The 23,184-nt window shown below is 38.9% G+C and overlaps 1 protein-coding gene across 12 annotated transcripts in view; it reads left to right on the top strand.

Moving 5' to 3' along the window:
- Positions 1 to 915: 915 nt before the first annotated feature.
- Positions 916 to 23,184, top strand: part of LOC139115104 (PHD finger protein 20-like protein 1) — a 61,286-nt gene continuing 39,017 nt past the window's right edge. For 4 of the 12 annotated variants that reach the window (XR_011548047.1, XM_070676999.1, XM_070677003.1 and 1 more), the window contains exons 1-7: positions 922 to 968; positions 3,847 to 4,109; positions 15,969 to 16,137; positions 16,799 to 16,972; positions 17,889 to 18,015; positions 19,579 to 19,859; positions 20,613 to 21,207. Coding sequence is in view for 8 of the 12 variants with exons in the window: in XM_070676999.1 (XP_070533100.1) it covers positions 954 to 968; positions 3,847 to 4,109; positions 15,969 to 16,137; positions 16,799 to 16,972; positions 17,889 to 18,015; positions 19,579 to 19,859; positions 20,613 to 21,207 (1,624 nt within the window). In the remaining 4 variants the exon portion in view is untranslated. Of the gene's footprint in view, positions 969 to 3,846; positions 4,110 to 15,968; positions 16,138 to 16,798; positions 16,973 to 17,888; positions 18,016 to 19,578; positions 19,860 to 20,612; positions 21,208 to 23,184 lie in introns of all 12 variants that reach the window. The other 8 variants (XR_011548046.1, XM_070677000.1, XM_070677002.1 and 5 more) reach the window with 5 other exon arrangements.

Below are 23,184 nucleotides of genomic sequence, written 5' to 3' on the forward strand. Positions count from 1 at the left end.
ACAATTTTCAGCAAATTTCTTGCAAATGTACGGTGAATTTGCTGAAAGAGTTTGTATCAGGACTCCTGTGCCACTCCCATCCATGTCATAAAATCTGTAAAGCTTGACTATTGTAATGCTCTATAGGATGACTTGCTTGATGGTCAGTTACAGCGCTTACAATATGAAAAGACCGCAGCAAGAATTTTCACTAGAACTAGGAAATCAGAGCACTTTGAAGAGGGAATATTTTTCTGAACTGAAAAGACAAATGTAAACACTATTATAGTAAACAATGCAGGAAATATGCATACACACTGTGTTGACAATTTGAATAGTGGATGTTTCAGCATGCGTTTAAAGACTGAATAGACCAAGAACTGGCAGTTGATATACAAAACACAAATAAAAGATCATTGAAAGTTTCAGCCACTGTTCATTTACTAGTAATGCACAAAATTGTATGATCTAATGTTACCAAACTTTAATAGCAGTGCAGCACTTTTAGCATATCCCTTCAAAGATTTGTGTTACAGAAACTTCAACACGAAATATCTCGAAACAGAATTTTCCAAGTTTATCCTGCATTTTATTGCATATAGATTCATCAAAGGAGACTTGTCTATATGCATGTTTTGTTATTCCGGCAGACTTTGCATGCTGGTCAAGATTTCATTTATTATTTTAATCAAATAAACATCTTCATGTGCCAGCTATAGTTTTATTTGCTGTATGTATGTACTCGTTAACAAACAAAACAAGAAAGCATTGGAGACTGAGCCCCACTCTTATGGTTTTAGCAAGCACGCTGTTGCTAGGACTCTACTGTGTCGTGTGAGCTGAGTTTGGAGTGGGTTTGGACTCAGGTGTGGACTAGTCGTCTTGTTTTGAAGTGCGCCCCCAACCGATAGATAGGTTGAGTCGTCGACGTCACATATTCACTTGTTAAACAGCGTCAACAGCATGTGAGCATCATGGCGGACTCAGAGGTAAGCTATCGATATCATAATGTCACTTTATGTTATCGTGTAGTCGATGGAGCATGTAGCTATTTTGAGTTTCGCCAGATTTTGTGTCAGAAATAAGCTTGGTAGTGTTGTTTTCGATTTCCAAAGTCGACGGTTATTATAGAGCTTTGGACGAAGTCGTGCCTGGCCGTGTAGTCGATCGTAATAGTGGGCGAACAGTGAACACAACCGTCTGTACGCCATGCATACGTAAACAGCGTTCCATGGACTAGGCTCACACTCAGCAAAGAAGCAAATCTTTATGGATTCTCGACGTTTTGATACACACCAGTCACCTTTATCAGTCCGGTGCTCTTGCGACTCATTGCAAGCAGTGCGTTTTCATGAAATGATGAAAGATGGTGAAGTTGATAAGCTGAACGTGAATGCTTTAATTTGCATAATTTATTCTGCTTGTGGCCGACTCTATTCCCTTTCTAACCTCCATGATTGTCAATAGTGGTAGTTGTATATATATAATTTTACCGCTAGGGAGAGTTTGAAGGTATTGGAAAGGCTATTTTGCACCAATTCTTTTCTCAGAGTTAATGTCAAGTTTCAAGTGTTAGAATCAAGATATTTAGTTTTCAGATAACTCCCTTAGTTAATATTATCTCCAAAGAATATAAAAATTGTATATTTGCAGCCATGATTTTGAAATATGACACCAGTAAATATTAAAATTTAATTTTTCATATTTTTTTTACATATTTGAATTTAATAATAATTGGATAGTATTAATATTACCAAATTAGTTATAAATATGTTGACACTATATATTGTAAGATTTGTACGGCAGGATTTGTAATAAAATTTGTTTTTATGATTTTACATGGGTTTATATATCAAAAATTATTAAAATTCTTTCAAATTTCAAAATGTGATTTTTCAAAAAGTACTTCAAATACAGGAAAATTGTGCCGTACAAATCTTATCTGTAACCTTGTTAATAGGCTGTAAAAATTCCATGTCCATATCTCATTTCAAAGTTGGATTAATTGGTATACAATTATGTAGGAAAACTGTTATTCTGTCAAAATGTTGAAAACAAGCCTATTTGCACCCCTCTTTTGAAGTCATAGAGCAGTTTTTTTGGTTAATCTCACTTTTGACACCTCTTTGACACTCAAAGAATCTAAAAATGCATTTACAATAGCAGTCACTCACTCTGAATGCTAGCACCACCCTTGTCAAACTTTCCTGAAAAACAGCAAATAATGACTTTCCCTTTTCAAACATTTTATTAACAGCTAGGGGACCTCTACCATAGTTAATACACTAAGGACTCCCCAACTTCTTCTTATTTGGTCAGTTTTTCAGAAGTTTTAACAGGCTATAACTCTGCAATGCCTTTGTGCCCAAATGTCTAGTTTTTTTTATTCCACAGAGAATGTTGACTACTTTTATATTTTAATAGTTTTGTTGAAATTTATACTGACGCTCTAGCCTTTCCAACCACCTTAATCAATCATGCCATTGAGTTACCGCAGTGACACTAGTCATTGACCTTAGTGGACCTCGTTGTACTACTGGTGGTTGAGAATTTCTCAATAGTGCCGATTACTTCTTTGCTGATTGTCATATTCCCAGAAGTAAACCATAGGCCCTCGAGGGTCTATGAGTAAACATTAAATTTTATTTGTAGCTCTGTGTATGTGCATGCTTCGTACGGTGCATCGTGACCCTCATCACCAGATCAAAGTCCCTCCATACACATGGGAGGGACTGCCGAGCCCGCTTGTATCATCACACAATCTACAAATGACACAACACCACTGCAACAGCAATAATAACAACAATGGCAGGAACCATAATATCCCATAAGGCACAGTGAAAGAGGATAACTGGTCGACCTGACCCTGCGTCAACTTGGTCTCTTTCAACGTGGAGGTTACCTTGTCTTCCATATTTCAAAAGGACCCTATGCCCCATCTATAAAACTGGAAGGCACCCCACACCCTTACAACTAGATCCATAAATATTTTTTTGCCAAGGGACTGCAGTATGATTAATTTTACTCAAGAGGTTTGCTTCTTGTGGTGATATTGTGGGACATCATACTTAAATTCTGGAAACATGGTAGAATGTGCTTTGTACTTACAAGGAGTTATCAAATATTGTGTAACTTTTGTGGAGTATTCATATTGGATGGTTGTACAGACTTGTGTATACATGATAGGGTGATTCAGTAACTGGTGCCAGTGCCTAGAAAAGCCAAGCGACTGGGCCAGTCTTTGAAGGTCTGTTTCTAAGAAGAACGGAATACCAACAACAAGTTGATATAAATCACAAATGATAATGAAAGGTAAATCTGTCTTGGGGTAAAGTTTTTATCAAGGATAAAGGTTGAGATGATGTGGGTAGAGTTGATGTAGGGTTCAGTCGACTGACGTCCAGTTGGATCAGGGTTGTGTTGTCCAGAAACCCATGAAAGAATGTCATTTGAAAGCCAGTTTCATCATGATTTTGGAAAGATTTGCAGTGTTGTCCACTGCTTGGAAAAACAGAGATGTAGCCAATTAACATAATAATTCATAATTTGCATACTCCATTGTGTGGAAAATGTTTTTTGTATATTCATGAACATATTGATTAGACTGCTCCAAACACAGTGGTGGTTCATCCCTAAATATCCCCTGGTGAAGAACCCTGATTTGCTTAGGCTCCTGAGTCCTCCCCTCATACTATAGATGTTTAGATGGACTAAATCCCTCTCTTGGTTGGTTTTGATATGATTCATGTGATATAATGTAGTGTAATCGGATTATCCTATATTAAAATCTCATTCCTATTTCATTTTTAATTCAATTTGTGTTGATGTATGTCACACCCAATGTTTTAATTTCACTTGATGTTGAAGGGAAAGAAACAAGAGAGTTTGAAGGACAGTGAAAAAGAAAAAGCAGAAAATAAAAAGGATGATAGTGAGGTTGATGGCCATGAAGACAGTGAAAATAAAGATGATGGAAAGAAGCAGAGTTGTAAACAATCAATGGATGAGAAATACTCTGTACGAGATAGAAAGGATAGTGGTAACAAGAACAGGAACAAAACCATGCTCCGACCTGGAATTAACTTCAAAGTCGGAACAAAGATTGAAGCAATGGATTATCTGAAAAAATGGTGAGAATATTTTGTTAGTGTTCTCAAGATGAACTACTGCTCCACCAAAGTGTTTCATTTCTTATAAGAAACACTTGTGAGATATTGTATCTGATCATTTGGTGTCTTCATAACTACCTCACAAATTTGTAGTAACACACTCATAATCCATCAAAGATATACCATACCCCCTTTGCCTGCCAAGCCTGTCCTCCCCATCTGCCAAATCTGTAAAAAACTGTATTTAGTCATACCTACATATCTTTTCACCTATTGGGCATATATGTCATAGTGGGTAAAGTCTGCAAAAAAATCAGAGTTACTTACACTCTGCATTTTTCCAAGGGCCTTCAAATGTTCAAGTCATGGTCATGACCATTGATTCATTTTCGCAATGGTTTTTGTTTATTGTCTCTAAAACTGGGGTCCAGGCTCGAAATTAGCGGTGGTCTTGCGTCAAATGACCACATTTTCCACGCTTGACCTCCAAATTCTGTAACTGATGGTCATTTTGACCACCATGAAAAGAATGTAGTATTTCAGCGCTTGCCGGTTTGTCTGATGGCTTGCCTACCACTCGCGCAAATCAATTCCGCTAGAGCGATTAGCCACTCGGCGGCGCCACGGCTGGGACCCAAGTTTTTGAGACCAAAGGCACACGTCACGTTGTATCCAAAATGTAACATACTCTAATCTCCTCCGATCGACGCCCGAGGCACAGTGTAGCGAATAAAATTATGCTTTCAATATTCAGTTCATTTAACATGAATTACGTTCTCGGCAAGCAATGGATTGATTTAGTGCAACAATGTGATACAGTATTACAATAGCACTGTACTTGTCTAGCGATAGCGTATCGGCATCGGGCCTGTACACTTCAATAGCACCACTACGGTTCGGAATTTACACGTATACAAACAAATGTACAAAGTACAGCCCTTCATTCTTACAAATTCAAACCAACTCCGTTTTCTTGGCTGCTATATTCTTTCTTAGTGTTCAAAACATAAACGGTTATCCTGCTGCAGCAAGATTTCATAGGAAAAATATTACGCTATCGAGATCGAACGTGGAGAAAATGTCTATGACATGATGAATGGCATTACACGTCGCAACTCGCGGAAACAAACGCGTAATCTCTGATTAAAGGGAAGTTCACCAAGGATGATTTTTACATATGTGGTAGCTCTGTGGTCATTTACCCCAGAAAAGCTATTTTCACCATTTATAACTCGCCCGATTTTCTACGAAAATGATAAAAATAGTACAGGAAAATGCCCATGTAATTTGAATCATGGGAAAAAGCCCCAAGCTTGGAGCTTGCATCATGTGATATGGAAGGGACCATCTTCGGATGGGTATGGCCCCCACATTGTCCACTCACAGTAATACAGTAGTAAACAGCAACAAAAATCTGACAGTGGACAGTTTATTATAAGTGATTCACCGTTTATGCAAGGATACTCAGTATAAACAAAAGTTATACGCACAGCCTGGTTTAAGCATGGGTGAGTGGACAATGCCATACCCATTGGAAAATGGTGCCTTCCATATCACATGATGCAAGCTCCAAGCTTGGCGCTTTTTTCCCATGATTCAAATTACATGGGCAACTTCCTGTACTATTTCTATCGGTTTCTGTAAAAATCGTGCAAGTTATAAATGGCGAAAATAGCTTTTCCGGGTTAAGTGACCACAAAGCTGGCACATATGTAAAAATCATCCTTGGTGAACTTCCCCTTTAAACAGTTTAGCCTGAGCGACTGCTAGGTCTCTTGGTCCTTTGAAAGCTTAAAATAATTAAATTGACTCTGAAAAGTTGGACAGATACCCGATAATTCTGAAAAAAAGATCGCGAAACGATCATGAGTTCATTCTACCGTAAAACTTTGAAAGACGTAAATTTTTGCGACATTTTGGCGCACAGTGCATAGGAGTTCTGTGTGACTGTCGTAAAATGGTACCTATTGAAACAAATGGCAGCCCTCGGCCCTCTTCGCCTTCGAGTGTACACACCACGGATCGTGTACCTCGACGTGCCGATAAATTCGTCTTGTTTTGTGGAATGTAAACTTGTGATCACTTCGATATATCGCGGTAACAATCGGCCAAGTTAACTTTGGTTGAAGACCAACGAGCATGCAGGATGTTTCAGCGGGCCGCAAACGTAAACAAATGAAATATAACTTGACTGTGGACTGCTGGTAGCACGATTCAGTGTAAAATCTAGTTCTGTACGCGTACTCGGCGTAGTTCAAACTATGGAGGTAAAAAAATACCTCCATGTTCAAAACCAAACATGTTTAATGACAGCACTGTTGTCTTGGTAGGTTTTTGTCTTAATGCCAATATATCTAATGTGCATACCATAAGTCTTATAGTATTTTTAAAAGGCTTGTAAGCTTATGAAAAAAATCATGAAAAAGTTACACGTCCTTTTAAAAAGTAGAACTTCATCTATTTGTCCGTGAATGCAACAGAGGCCACATTTCTGCATATTTATTGTTCGAAAAATGTTCAAAGTTAGCCAATATGCTATGAACATTTGGGTGGGAGAAAACTGCTTATCCCATTTAATAGGTATATTTTTTTTTATCCACTGTACAGACATGTACATTTTGGGTACAGCTACAGGGTTTTACATGACGCGCATTTCTGCGTCCTTTACGCATAAAACCGGACCCAGGACCCCTCAAAACTAACTACGCGTCCCTTCGGACGCAGAAATATCTGTTGCTGTGTATATCTCGCGAAGCTGCTGAACACGAAAACACATCCCAGTAAACCTTACCGACCCATACTTTAATAGAATGCTCCGTAGTGCATTGGCCTCCACTGTTTGATGACCAATGGTACCCGCGGAAACAAATTTTACTACTTTCAAATGTAAACTGATTCTTAATTGGTCGATTTCTTGTTTGCAGCGATCAATACATGTTTTATGCATCATGGCGGGTCGTGTCAAATACCCAAAACAAGCCGATCTGCGAAAGTTTTTCGACGGCTGCAGCAACCAGCACGATGTAGGTTCGGTCGAGGCCGAAACAGCAGCTACGCCATGCGATACTGATACATCAGATCCCCCGGCCAAGTCAGCAAAATTACGAACATTCAACAGAAGTTGGCTCGATAGATTTAATTTGCTTCGATATTCTGAAGAGCGAAACGTCATGGAATGCGATGTATGTTTGAAATCGAATGTTACATGCCCGTTCACGGAAGGTTGTTCTAATTTTCAACATTCAACTCTCACTCGTCATCAGGACTCGAAAAGTCATCTCACAAGTGTTAAAATCATAAGCTTGCGGCCGCAATTTACTACTGCTCGCAAATCTGCAGAGGACCGGCAGGTGCAGGGTATGAGTAACGAACTCGAGGCGTACGCTGCACAATTACGTACTGTTTATCTGATTGCTAAACGTGACCTTCCATGCGATGTATTCACTGACATCATGCATCTACAGAATCTGAACGGCTTAGACATTGAATATTACAAACGTCCGCAGATAGTAATGGAGTTTGAAGAGTGTATTCAACGTGTGATCGAGAAGTCCCCGATTGATAGCATAAATGCAAGTGATTTCATCGGTATAATGTTGGATGAGACTTGTGACATAACCGTTCATAAGAAACTTGCCATATATGTTCGATATATTCAGAATGGCGAGGCGAATGTTTCTTTCCTCGGTCACCAGCAAATTGCCACTGCTTCAGGGATCGAAAACGCCTTGATTGAATTTTTGACTAGGAAAGAAATCTGTGACGCGGCCGTAGACAAAATATATGGACTGGGAACAGACGGGGCGGCCGTAATGACCGGTCGTTTGAACGGGTTGGGTGCAAAATTAAAAGCCAGAAATCCCAACCTTGTTCAAGTGCATTGTGTTGCACATCGATTGAATCTTGCTGCTTCTCAAGCAGGCAGAGATATTGAATATTGCAAAGAATATCAAAATATAATCCATTCATTGTATAAATACTTTAATGACTCTTGTGTGAGATACATGTATGACAAACTTAGAGAAATTCAAACTCTGTTGAATGGGCAGGCAAAACAAATTACTGAGCCTACATCTGTTTGCTGGTTGTCGGTTGAATCAGCTGTCAAGATGATTTTCATCAGTTTTGAGCCAATTGCCTTGGCACTTACAAGTGAAAAAAAGGGGAAAGGCTGATGGGCTGTTGAAATTTGTCTCCAATTCATTGTTTCTGCTATTCACTGCCTTATTGATTGATGTCCTTACTGTGATTGGAATTTTGAGCCTTACATTTCAGAAAGATTCTGTCAACCTATCCCATATCAAAAAAGTGTTCAGTCTACTAGGGACACATTGAATACAATGACTAATGATTCACACACTGTCAGAGAAGTCTTTAATGATTTGGGTGATGTTCCTGGCAATGGTCAGAAAAACACATACAAAAACATTCAAATCACTTACAATCAGCCACTCAGACAGAGCTTCTGTAGTGTACGAGAAAATTATATCAACAAACTACTGCAGAATTTAGATTGCAGATTTCCAGATGATGAGATGAATATTCTGGAATGTTTTGATGTAATTCTAAACCCACACAGATATCCTGAAAATTTGGCCAACCTACCTGACTAGGGGTCAACCAGCTTGATCAACTGTTGAATCATCATAACAATACACCAGGTATTGATGCTGATAGAGCTAGGGCACACTTTCTTGTTTAAAAACACTTCACAAGATCTCATAGGGACGCACTGAATTTTGATATGTATATCAAGCTGTTGCTAACTGATTTTACAGAGGAGTATCCTGATCTTGCCATTCTTGCTAAAATTGCTCTTGTCATACCAGTGTCTTCTGCCCCATGTGAAAGGGGCTTTTCAGTACAAAATGCCATCAAACAGAGGGCACGAAATAGACTCAATCCTCAAAGGCTTGATAGACTAATGTTCATCAACTGGTTGGCCCCATCACAGATGATTTTGACTTCATAAACAATGCTAGGTTATTGCTGAAGGAGCTGCTGGCAGAGTGTGAACTCAACCTACTGGACTTGCTGGGTGAATGCCATTTCAGAGTATGAAATTACTTACCTTCTTGTCAATTTGACAAATTTGAATACTTGTTCAAATTTCACAACTTTATGAACTTGTCATTAAAGTTATGAGATCATTTCAATTATGAATAGTGTTCTTTGAATTGATCAATGAGGGACCTCAGTATGAACTAGAATTTTCATGTAAGAATAATTTTAAGAAATGCGCAACCATTTGACGTGTGTTTATAACACTAATTGAACACAGTGAAGACCATGGCATGGATAAACAATAAAATATTCTTTTGAAATAAATTGGGACCCCCATATTTTGATGTAGGACTCCCATTTTCTAACACCAGGGGTCCCAGGGACTCTCAAAAGTAAAAAGTGATGTAAAACCCTGCAACTATGTTCAAAGACTCCCACCATAACATTGACCTCTCTTTTCATGAATACAAAAAGCCTGATAATATGATTCAGTTAAAAAAATATTGACTACCAATGACCACCAAATTTAAAATGTGGTGGTCAAAATGACTACCAGGATAAAATTTAATTTCGAGCCCTGGGGTCGAATATATGCATGGTCACCCTTTCATTCAGTATCTTTCAACATGTCAAACAATATAAGTAGTATCTCGTATCAAACAAAATTCATGAAAATGGCAGACTTTGTCTCTTTAAATGTGCCATATGAGACATGGTATGATTCACTTGTGTATACCAACTTGACTTGATAGTGACATGTGAACTTGGCAGGATTACAGACATACTCAAGTTGATTGTAATTAGTTCCAGAGACCGCTCTGGAACTGTTAGTTTTTGCTCCCTTCCTCTCTTTCTTTTTTTTTTTTTTTTCTTTCTTTCTTTCTTTCTCTATTTCCGGTATTACTATCATAGAACATGCTATACACAAATTTTACCTTAATTACCCAGAATGCATTGTGACACGCTTATGACGTCATCGCTCAGCTCGGACGGGTTTTACGGGCATTTCTTGTGTGTTTATTTATTTATTTTTTATTCTGCATTGCTCGACTATCATATTGCGTTCAGCTATTAATAATTCTAGCTTTCTTTCGCTTTGTTTTTTGTTGCTTTTTGATTTTATTTTTCTCTAAATACTCGCCGTACGTGGCGCTATACTGTTTCGCCCGAATGTAACAATGGCGGCGCATAAGATGGCTTCGCTCGCATAGAGAGAGAAAATTAGGCTTTCCCTAAGTTTACAAGCGCGGCTGGGTACATCGTGTACCTAGGCGAGGTGGGTGTGCTCGAAAACGAAGGTCAATGCAAAATTTGGATTCAAAATCGGCTGTTTTGGCGGAGAAACTGCCCGCCGTATTTCTGAGGAGCCACCAGCGGTTTTTCCTATATCAGTCTGCGAGGCCGTTTAACGCCGGTAACACACAGCCCTGTCACCGCACCGGCGCCGGCATGCGTTGGCTGCACGTTAAAGCAGCTCAACTTTCCAAGATCAAACGGTCAGTATCTCATGAAAACAGCGACATTGCAATGAAAATTGTTTTAGTCTGTGCTTTTAATCAAATGAAAATGCATGTGGCCTCGGTTTTCAATTTCAACGGCCTAGGTCCGATGTTTCCTCTCGTCTGATCATCGTCGTAAACCACGCGCCTCTTTACGGCAACAACTCAGTGCTACCCGTCAAGCGATTGATTTTTGCGTAGGTCAGCGGAGCAAAAATTATTGCTCTGGCTCGCGAGAATGTCGTCTGATGTACATTTCCGTGCGTTGTCGCCCCCGTATGTATCTGTTTCGTTTTTACCGTACATGTAGGCATTTGTAATCTGTGGACTGCCTTGCTTTTAGTTGTATATCATCGTGTTTACTGCTAGCAGCCCTATAGGTACGTGCTTGAATATTAAAATCCAAAGCACTCTTTCATTCTGCACCTATCTTTGTCACACATTCTCTTGTTTCTTCCGCTGCTCTGGTCTCTGGAACTTCGCTTTTGCTTGCAAATGCTTTCTAGTTAGTTCCAGAGACCAGCTCTGGAACTGTTAGTTTTTGCTCACTTTCCTTCTTTCTTTCTTTCTTTCTTTCTTTCTTTCTTACTTTCTTTCTTTCTTTCTTTCTCTATTTCCGGTATTACTACCATAGAACATGCTATACACAAATTTTACCTTAATTACCCAGAATGCATTGCGACACGCTTATGACGTCATCGCTCAACTCGGACGGGTTTTACGGGCATTTCTTGTTTATTTATTTATTTATTTTTATTCTGCATTGCTAGACTATCATATTGCATTCAGCTATTAATAATTCTAGCTTTTTTTCGCTTTGTTTTTTGTTGCTTTTTGATTTTATTTTTCTCTAAATACTCGCCGTACGTGGCGCTATACTGTTTCGCCCGAATGTAACAATGGCGTCACATAAGATGGCTTCGCTCGCATAGACAGAGAAAATTAAGCTTTCCCTAAATTTACAAGCGCGGCTGGGTACATCGTGTACCTAGGCGAGGTGGGTGTGCTCGAAAACGAAGGTCAATGCAAAATTTGGATTCAAAATCGGCTGTTTTGGCGGAGAAACTGCCCGCCGTATTTCTGAGGAGCCACCAGCGGTTTTTCCCCGGTTTTTCCTATATCAGTCTGCGAGGCCGTTAACGCACAGGCCGGTAACACACAGCCGTCACCGCATCGGCGCCGGCATGCGTTGGCTGCACGTTAAAGCAGCTCAACTTTCCAAGATCAAAAGGTCAGTATCTCGTGAAAACAGCGACATTGCAATGAAAATTGTTTTAGTCTGTGCTTTTAATCAAATGAAAATGCATGTGCCTCGGTTTTCAATTTCAACGGCCTAGGTCCGATATGCGCGATGTTTCCTCTCGTCTGATCATCGTCGTAAACCACGCACCTCTTTACGGCAACAACTCAGCGCTACCCGTCAAGCGATTGATTTTTGCGTAGGTCAGGGGAGCAAAAATTATTGCTCTGGCTCGCGAGAATGTTGTCTGATATACATTTCCGTGCGTTGTCGCCCCCGTATGTATCTGTTTCGTTTTTACCGTACATGTAGGCATTTGTAATCTGTGGACTGCCTTGCTTTTAGTTGTATATCATTGTGTTTGCTGCTAGCAGCCCTATAGGTACGTGCTTGAATATTAAAATCCAAAGCACTCTTTCATTCTGCACCTATCTTTGTCACACATTCTCTTGTTTCTTCCGCTGCTCTGGTCTCTGGAACTTCGCTTTTGCTTGCAAATGCTTTCTAGTTTGTGTTTGTTTCTTTATTGATTTGTTAGACTAAGTTTGAACTTGAAGCAAGATCATTCCAGCTGACATGTGACCATTCATGTTTGACACATTGGATTTCAGAGTCTTTTGCATTTACTTATGTTACTGTTTTGGTATGATGTCATTTATTCTGTAAGTCAGCCATCATGTCTTGTCATGACAGGTATCCATCTAAAATTGTATGTGTTGATGAGGAAGATGGACAAGTGTTAATCCACTTTGAAGGCTGGAACCAGCGCTATGATGATGATGTCAATTTGACAAATTTGAATACTTGTTCAAATTTCACAACTTTATGAACTTGTCATTAAAGTTATGAGATCATTTCAATTATGAATAGTGTTCTTTGAATTGATCAATGAGGGACCTCAGTATGAACTAGAATTTTCATGTAAGAATAATTTTAAGAAATGCGCAACCATTTGACGTGTGTTATAACACTAATTGAACACAGTGAAGACCATGGCATGGATAAACAATAAAATATTCTTTTGAAATAAATTGGGACCCCCATATTTTGATGTAGGACTCCCATTTTCTAACACCAGGGGTCCCAGGGACTCTCAAAAGTAAAAAGTGATGTAAAACCCTGCAACTATGTTCAAAGACTCCCACCATAACATTGACCTCTCTTTTCATGAATACAAAAAGCCTGATAATATGATTCAGTTAAAAAAATATTGACTACCAATGACCACCAAATTTAAAATGTGGTGGTCAAAATGACTACCAGGATAAAATGTTAATTTCGAGCCCTGGGGTCGAATATATGCATGGTCACCCTTTCATTCAGTATCTTTCAACATGTCAAACATATAAGTAGTATCTCGTATCAAACAAAATTCATGAAAAATGGCAGACTTTGTCTCTTTAAAATGTGCCATATGAGACATGGTATGATTCACTTGTGTATACCAACTTGACTTGATAGTGACATGTGAACTTGGCAGGATTACAGACATACTCAAGTTGATTGTAATTAGTTCCAGAGACCAGCTCTGGAACTGTTAGTTTTTGCTCACTTTCCTTCTTTCTTTCTTTCTTTCTTTCTTTCTTTCTTTCTCTATTTCCGGTATTACTATCATAGAACATGCTATACACAAATTTTACCTTAATTACCCAGAATGCATTGTGACACGCTTATGACGTCATCGCTCAGCTCGGACGGGTTTTACGGGCATTTCTTGTGTGTTTATTTATTTATTTTTTATTCTGCATTGCTCGACTATCATATTGCGTTCAGCTATTAATAATTCTAGCTTTCTTTCGCTTTGTTTTTTGTTGCTTTTTGATTTTATTTTTCTCTAAATACTCGCCGTACGTGGCGCTATACTGTTTCGCCCGAATGTAACAATGGCGGCGCATAAGATGGCTTCGCTCGCATAGAGAGAGAAAATTAGGCTTTCCCTAAGTTTACAAGCGCGGCTGGGTACATCGTGTACCTAGGCGAGGTGGGTGTGCTCGAAAACGAAGGTCAATGCAAAATTTGGATTCAAAATCGGCTGTTTTGGCGGAGAAACTGCCCGCCGTATTTCTGAGGAGCCACCAGCAGTTTTTCCTATATCAGTCTGCGAGGCCGTTTAACGCCGGTAACACACAGCCCTGTCACCGCACCGGCGCCGGCATGCGTTGGCTGCACGTTAAAGCAGCTCAACTTTCCAAGATCAAAAGGTCAGTATCTCGTGAAAACAGCGACATTGCAATGAAAAATTGTTTTAGTCTGTGCTTTTAATCAAATGAAAATGCATGTGGCCTCGGTTTTCAATTTCAACGGCCTAGGTCCGATGTTTCCTCTCGTCTGATCATCGTCGTAAACCACACGCCTCTTTAACGGCAACAACTCAGTGCTACCCGTCAAGCGATTGATTTTTGCGTAGGTCAGGGGAGCCAAAATTATTGCTCTGGCTCGCGAGAATGTCGTCTGATATACATTTCCGTGCGTTGTCGCCCCCGTATGTATCTGTTGCGTTTTTACCGTACATGTAGGCATTTGTAATCTGTGGACTGCCTTGCTTTTAGTTGTATTATGGTTTTTACTGCTATCAACCCTAACTATAGGTACGTGCTTGAATATTAAAATCCAAAGCACTCTTTCATTCTGCACCTATCTTTGTCACACATTATCTTGTTTCTTCTGCTGCTCTGGTCTCTGGAACTTCGCTTTTGCTTGCAAATGCTTTCTAGTTAGTTCCAGAGACCAGCTCTGGAACTGTTAGTTTTTGCTCACTTTCCTTCTTTCTTTCTTTCTTTCTTTCTTTCTTTCTTTCTTTCTTTCTTTCTCTATTTCCGGTATTACTATCATAGAACATGCTATACACAAATTTTACCTTAATTACCCAGAATGCATTGCGACACGCTTATGACGTCATCGCTCAACTCGGACGGGTTTTACGGGCATTTCTTGTGTGTTTATTTATTTATTTTTTATTCTGCATTGCTCGACTATCATATTGCGTTCAGCTATTAATAATTCTAGCTTTTTTTCGCTTTGTTTTTTGTTGCTTTTTGATTTTATTTTTCTCTAAATACTCGCCGTACGTGGCGCTATACTGTTTCGCCCGAATGTAACAATGGCGTCACATAAGATGGCTTCGCTCGCATAGACAGAGAAAATTAAGCTTTCCCTAAATTTACAAGCGCGGCTGGGTACATCGTGTACCTAGGCGAGGTGGGTGTGCTCGAAAACGAAGGTCAATGCAAAATTTGGATTCAAAATCGGCTGTTTTGGCGGAGAAACTGCCCGCCGTATTTCTGAGGAGCCACCAGCGGTTTTTCCCCGGTTTTTCCTATATCAGTCTGCGAGGCCGTTAACGCACAGGCCGGTAACACACAGCCGTCACCGCACCGGCGCCGGCATGCGTTGGCTGCACGTTAAAGCAGCTCAACTTTCCAAGATCAAAAGGTCAGTATCTCATGAAAACAGCGACATTGCAATGAAAATTGTTTTAGTCTGTGCTTTTAATCAAATGAAAATGCATGTGCCTCGGTTTTCAATTTCAACGGCCTAGGTCCGATATGCGCGATGTTTCCTCTCGTCTGATCATCGTCGTAAACCACGCACCTCTTTACGGCAACAACTCAGCGCTACCCGTCAAGCGATTGATTTTTGCGTAGGTCAGGGGAGCAAAAATTATTGCTCTGGCTCGCGAGAATGTTGTCTGATATACATTTCCGTGCGTTGTCGCCCCCGTATGTATCTGTTTCGTTTTTACCGTACATGTAGGCATTTGTAATCTGTGGACTGCCTTGCTTTTAGTTGTATATCATTGTGTTTGCTGCTAGCAGCCCTATAGGTACGTGCTTGAATATTAAAATCCAAAGCACTCTTTCATTCTGCACCTATCTTTGTCACACATTCTCTTGTTTCTTCCGCTGCTCTGGTCTCTGGAACTTCGCTTTTGCTTGCAAATGCTTTCTAGTTTGTGTTTGTTTCTTTATTGGTTTGCTAACTAAATTTGAACTTGAAGCAAGATCATTCCAGCTGAAATGTGACCATTCATGTTTGACACATTGGATTTCAAAGAGTCTTTTGCATTTATTTATGTTACTGTGTTTTGGTATGGTGTCATTTATTCTATAAGTCAGCCATCATGTCTTGTCATGACAGGTATCCATCTAAAATTGTATGTGTTGATGAGGAAGACGGACAAGTGTTAATCCACTTTGAAGGCTGGAACCAGCGCTATGATGAGTGGGTACCATTCGACAGTGATCGTATACGACCCATTGTGCGTACATCGGCACGCAAGGAGAAATCAAAAGCAACACCTGTATTGGTATGTCAGTTTTACACACCATACTTTTGTAATTTTCTATATTCTGTATTAAATAGTGTTCGTGATACTCTCTTATTTATTGAAACCTTTGAAATTTAATTGTTAGTATACTATCTAGGTGTATTGCCAGAACCATATTTTCAAGGTGTCAATCTAAATGTAGATACTATAAGGAAGTTAATTTCAGTGTAATAATCTGCTAATGATTCTGGCTGGATCAGCTGAATCCTGTATTTGGTAGATTTTGAATCTGGTTTTCACAGCCGGTGGTGTAGGGTGATGGGATGAATGGCAATGGATACATTATGGCTTTTTTCACTCAAAGTACTTCCATAGGGTAACAAATGGAGTTGAACTCTTGGTATTTAAAGACATCAACACAACCTGCTCTGTGAATGAACTCACTACTCAGAACTCTACAAAACATCAGACAGTGGAGTACCATAAATATTAATTTGAACCATGGTCTGATAACCATAAATATTAATTTGAATCATGGTCTCATAAACATAAATATTTTTCATTTGTTGGTGTGACAACATGCATATTAGTACATACTACAATACAAAAAGGGAAAAGTAAAAGATAAAGTACGATAACATCAGAAAAAAATTAGGAATAATATTTGTGTCATTCTTTTTCTTGTGTTTTGTAATTACAGAAATACAAAGCTGGTGAAGAAGTGTATGCGAGGTGGACAGATTGTAAATATTATCCAGCTAAAGTATTGTCAGCAAATGCAAATGGCAGTTATGATGTGTACTTCTATGATGGTTTTAAGAAAACTGTACAACCTTCCAATTTGAAAGATCTCCCTGAACACCTTAAATCTCAGGTAGGCTTCTTCAGGTTTCATTTCCTTCTGTGAATTATAGATCTCTCAGAATGTTCCATTGTTAGACCCCTCTCACAGCCCTGGCTGGCCATGCATTATGGGTGATGTGGCCTGACTCAACACAACAGTCCGGGCCAGTGTAGCCAGCTTAGCGAGCTGGCACAGGGACTCTAGAGATGCTAGTTGTTATGTATACAGATAACCAGTCAACAAAATTGGTAGACAGCAGTAGTAGACTGGAAGATCTGTTGCTTGAGCAAGGACTGTCTTGAGCAACATATCCCTCTGTCTAATGGTAGTAGCTACACCACACACACTACATGTACACCTGTCAATAGCTATGTAATATTTTCATCTTTATCACATAGAACCCATTATTCCCATGGTATGATATTATGCTACAGTGATGTAGTTAGGTTTTCTATGTTGCCTTACTTCTGATGTCACAAGTACAGGAGTCAGTAATTTGACATGAAACTAATCCTAATAATCAAAGGTTACAAAGTTTCTGGGTCCTTGATACAGAAAGGTGGTACTTCAAAGTAAAGGTGGACCATCTTAAATTATACATAAATAACATATTTTGGTACTAGGTGCCCAGAATTGTACAAGGGAACCCTGCTAGCATGCAGCATATGTCAAGTTTGCCTAGATTGACAAAATCAATGATAAAGCCAAAAGCGACTGGACTTTTGTGGGAAGTCATAGTCAGGAATACTTTCACACTTCATTTGTGTGACAAAAGTTTAGTATTGAGAATTAAAAGTTTCCATATCTTCTATGGATGTTATAACTAGGTACCATAGATAACCACTGTCCTATTATGGACTCATACAGAGATATGTCAGTTGTACCATGTACACAAGACCACCGTGCACAAGCATATGTGTGTTTACTTTGTTTTTGATGTATACAGGAACTATTCAGTGATATGCCAATAGAAATTGAAAGTGAAATTGAAAGACCAAGAAGTGGCACTCCAAAGAAAAGACTTGGCAGCAAAGACTTCAATCAGGGTAAAAAATCCAAATTGTCTCCACCAGGTATTGTATACCAAATTCTAATGATATTGCTCACTACACAAAGCTAGGTTTGATTATTTTATTTTTTTTATTTTGTTGTTTCGTGTGCTTTTTTGTAGACATGTATAAGGCCTTAAATATATATTTTGTTTTATGGTTTGATAATTGCATAGCTGAGTGAGTTGTGCAGGCAGAAGGATGTGTGTGATAAATTCTGTGTAGTTACCGTAATAAACCTTATCCTGCCAAGTATTTATTTCACCATCAGGTCAGGTTGACTAAAACCAGTGAAGTACAACATCTTCCATTTAGTGCATTTTAACAAAAAAAAATTGAACATTTGAATGCCTCTGAAACCAGATACAGCAAAGATGATTAGCACAGACTAAAGTTGCTATAACAGACCAAGCTAAGTGGGTGAAAATACATATAGTTTTGCTCAATACTGCTTGTAACTGACTTGGCAGATGGGGAAGTGATACTGTCTGGCAAGTAAAAGGTTAGACCTGGTTCTCTACACCAAAAAAAACGTGCTTAGTCGTCAGAGGTAAAAAAATCTACTAAGCTGTCAGTAATGTCTGTAACTCTGCACATTGTACTCTTTGTAACTGAAAGATTTCATATTAGGATGCTGATGAAAAGACATATTCAGAATGTCGAAATATAATTTTTTTGTGTCAAGTTACCATGGTAACACAATGGACAGTATAGGGATAGCTGTCTGGTGTCTGTTGTCTGTATATTTGTATATCGTTCTGTCTATCCTTGTAGTTCTTATGGAAATAGTTGCACCTTATAAATAAAACATTCGGTGAACACATGTAATTTTGGTAAAGGATAAAATTCTTAGGTCTTAAATGTCGTTGCTCTAAATTATGCAATTGAGTTGAATGAATTCAAAAATGATAAAAAACCTTCACCACCAAAACTTTACAATTAATAAAGTAATGACCCTAGGAATTGGTTGAGAATTTTTTGTTTTCAACTTGGTTGGAGTATTTCTGGTTTGATGCAAATTTGAGATTATTGAAATCAAATTTATAAGATGAGTAATATGCAAGTGAGCAAAATAAATCATGAAAAGAGTTGAAATAGTCCAAATTCTACACTCAGACAGTTCTCACTGTTTGACTTCAGTGTTTGCTAAAGATGCCAATAATCTACAAGTTTGTAAAAACAAAGTTTCAGGAATGACTGATATGCAAATGAGCAAACAGATGGTCAAACAGTACAACCTCATGAACTAATTAATGGCCATACTACTAGCACTGTCAGAATGTTCTAATTCAAAGCTTTCCAAGGGTAGTACGCAGTGAAAATTTATGGAATTTCTCCTGAATATTTGTGGTACTTTCACCCATCGTTCAACTGGAAGCACACTGCCAGTAGTGGCGGTATTTTTAATACGTGTAAGCATTGACACATACAAAACTATTTACCTTGTAAATTAAACTTAGGATCTTTTCTTCATACATCAAAAACAATTCAACCTTGTTAAGAGACAAGTGTCTACATTTGATTGCTGATGTTCCTCATTTAACTTGATGTAATTTTGATGTACTTTCTTCCTTGTACTATGAATAGAACCAAAACAGGAGGTTGAAAGTCGTAAACGAGGTGCTGCACCAGTATCCTTCCAGGCTAAGAAAGCCAGGCTTGATCAGATTACTGGAAAGTTAGCTTCTAAAATGTCAACAACAACATCATCGTCATCGTCAGCATCGTCGTCATCACCACCATCAACACCGTCATCCGCGACGTCTCTTTCAACGAGTTCACCGCCAGCGCAGAAAAGTGAAAACAAAACGGCGTTTAAGAACAAGAGTGAAAGACTGGATCACATCACTGGAAAACTCGCACACAAAGTAAGTTCATTTTGTCGTTGTGTTGTTTATGTTTTGAGTTTTGCAGTGTTTTACTTAACCAATTGAAAAATATGCCAGAAATTGCAAAATATCAACCAGTGTGAGAATATACATTTAAATGTATAAACAGGTTTCTTTTTGAAAATTGTAAGCGCATCCAGCTCAAGAACATCTTCTATGGATCAGTCGGTTCCTAAATATGGCATCCAAGTGTATGATTCTAAAAGTCATCATAGGACGTGTAAATGTCTTTGCTCAGAAAAGCGATGTACTCATTGTTTGATAAACTTTGTGAGCCATATGTGATAGCAAGTGTGTGTGTGTGTGTGTGTGTGTGTGTGTGTGTGTGTGTGTGCGTGTGTGCGTGTGTGAGTGCATGTGTGTGTATGCTTTGCTCTGGGAACTCGGGGTTTACATTCAGAAAAATTGTAACAACGATAGCTCGGTTATTGAACCACTTTCAAAGGGTGGGGATTTGGCTGAGCTGTTTTGACTGTGATGTCTTCACTCAGTGACTGGGTGCCATACGCTGTGACTTCAAATCCGATACAGATTTGCTGAACCGTACCTGCTAAAATGTGTGCATGGATAAGATAAGGCATTCTTGTTACTATTGTTGGCTTAGAAGTTTGCAACAGCTTTCTGTTGAGAGCATTTACCTTGAAGAGTGTGTACCAGATTTACCATTGAGCATCTGCTGGATTTGTTCAACCTAGCATCCATAAGTATCAGAATGTACTCTTTACACTGCAGGCTCAAGCCCAAGCCAAGCACACAGTACAAGAGGAAAAGTCAACAAGATCAGATAAGCAGTCAAAACTTGATAAACAAACAAAATCAGATAAGGTGGCGAAACCGGAGAAACCATCTAAGACAAGCAAAGTGGCAAAGACAACTGAAAAGCCAGAAACACAGGAAAAGATGGAAAATCAGGACACACATATATTCCGAGAGCAACCACCATATTGTGAGAACAGTCAACCACTGCTTCACCGTCTTTACCAAGAACAACAACAACAACAACAACAATACCAGCAGCAGCTTCATAGTCCAAAACACTCATCTGTTATAGCATCCCTTCTCACACAACGAACATATCCTCCCTCCTCTACGTCATCGTCAGTCAGTGGGGAAGGTTTGTACCCTCCAACACTCCCTCCTCTTCTACCAACACACCCTCCATACCATATTCCACATCCACCAGGGATGTATGGTCCACTAACGTCCACTGGTAGTATGTGTTTACAGTCTCCGCCACATTCCCCATACAGCTCACATTATCCAATGACACAGCCTTTATCACCGACTTCTAGTCTGGCTGGATATCACCATCATCTTCCCCCAGCAGGTATGATAAATTTTGTTTTGTTTTGATTTATTTCAGTTTCTTTTAATTTTTTTGTTATTTTGTTATTGTTGCCGTTTCTTTTCTTTATTGGTGTTCTGTTGAGTTTTCATCAGCGTAAAATCATGTGAACACTTTGAGATTCTAAAAGCTCTCTTTATTAGCCGGGACTCAAATAATAGAAGGGCATTGTAGACAAATCCCTTAATCGGCAACTATTAGACACAGCTGACATGAATGGTTGTCTGTCTGATTCTACAGGTGCAGGCTTCATTGACTACATTGCCAAGAATATTAACTTAATTTAATTAACATAATACTGTTATTTAAACATTTGAAGACTTCCTGAAGTGATGTGAGAATTCACAAACAAAAAAATAAGTCCACTTCCCCCCCCCCCCCCCCCACTCCCATTGTTAATTTTTAATATGAAAAATAATGCAGAGCTGTGTTAGCCGAGTTTGCTGTTTAACTTGTCATTTATTTGGTTTTATTCAATGCAGATAGTCTGGTATATTCTACAGAGAGTTTACCCCTGGCCCTCAAGAAATCTAGTACCATAACCCCATGCAACCTCTAAACTTAATTAAAAAAACAGTGATTACATTTCCCAACATCATTTCACGTAAGGGCTTTTAAAAGAGACAAGTGTGTTGGATGATTAGACTTCTGTTTGGAGCTTATTCTACTCAACAGCACCTTGTATCAACCATGAATCTTAAAAACATCAAGTTTGGCTCTGATGACATCTGACATCTAACTTATTTTAGAACTAGCTTTAGTCACATGGTCATGATGCTCATTAAAAAGTTGAAACATTTTTGTCATATATGTCCATCATAACATGCACGGCATGTTTAAATTTGCACTAGTTCCCCATGCCCTACAATAACAGTGCAAATGAGGAAGTATGCAGGCATTATAATATGCCCTCTAGTGCTCAATGCTTTACATGCCAAAGTAACACAATATGTGAATTTACCAGCTATGGCAGCTATTTTGAATTTCTGATATTGGTAAATCTTTGGTAATTTGTTTCTCTAGTACCAACATTTGCATGTTGACTCCCAATTTTTATTCGTGATTTTGAAAGAGGATAGCTGGAAGATTCATTGAGAAAAGTTTGAGCAAATGTTTAAGTGTTTCATTTCCAAGGCACTTACTACCTTAATATCATCATAGTCCAACCTAAAATACACTTCTCATTGACAAACAGGGGCTTCATAGAATCATTAAGTTGTTTTGGCCAACCCTGAGGTGCAATTTTCAATGATAACCAGATATTAAAAATTCAAGGTCAAACACAAATATTTGATGGGCTTAATAGTGATGTGTCTTAGATATGAAATGTTACAGCTTTAGAAACTCACCGAGAGCAAATCATGGCTCCTTCTTTTTCCACTTTCCCACAACTGTACTGAGTGACATCATCAGGAGCTCAGAAAACAACAACCTGTCTGCTCTCATGGAAATCAGTGATCAGAATGGAATACTTTCTTTCCCAATACTGCTGTTTGTAGTAGAATCTTCCAGTAACAAGTCTCCCAGTCCCTGCATTCATTGCCTTTCGTTTCTGATGCCATTGAAACCAGTTCTCCTGAGTTGTTTCAGTTCATGGGTGATATTTGAGGTGGATAGTCATTACAAGTTGTTGTGATATACAGTGAAAGCTGTCTAGTAAGGACACCTTCAGAAACAGAAAAAGCCTCCTTAACAGAGAGGTATCCCTGATAAACAGGTAAATTTCTGTTCAAAGTGTAACTTTTGGCCTGATACAGTAAATCTGTCCTAGTAAAGAGGTGTCTGTAAGGACAGGTTTCATTGTAGTTTGTTTTACACATGTTTGAACAGAGGCCTTCATGTACAGGTTTAGTTGACACTGTGTTTGTGATCTTGTAAAGATCTAGATTGTCAGTATTGGTTGATAGTCAAGGAACAACAGGTATTTGGTGAGAATTCTGACATGTTATCTTGGTTTAG

This window comes from Ptychodera flava, chromosome 17 (assembly GCF_041260155.1).
Source record: "Ptychodera flava strain L36383 chromosome 17, AS_Pfla_20210202, whole genome shotgun sequence".
Taxonomy (NCBI): domain Eukaryota; kingdom Metazoa; phylum Hemichordata; class Enteropneusta; family Ptychoderidae; genus Ptychodera; species Ptychodera flava.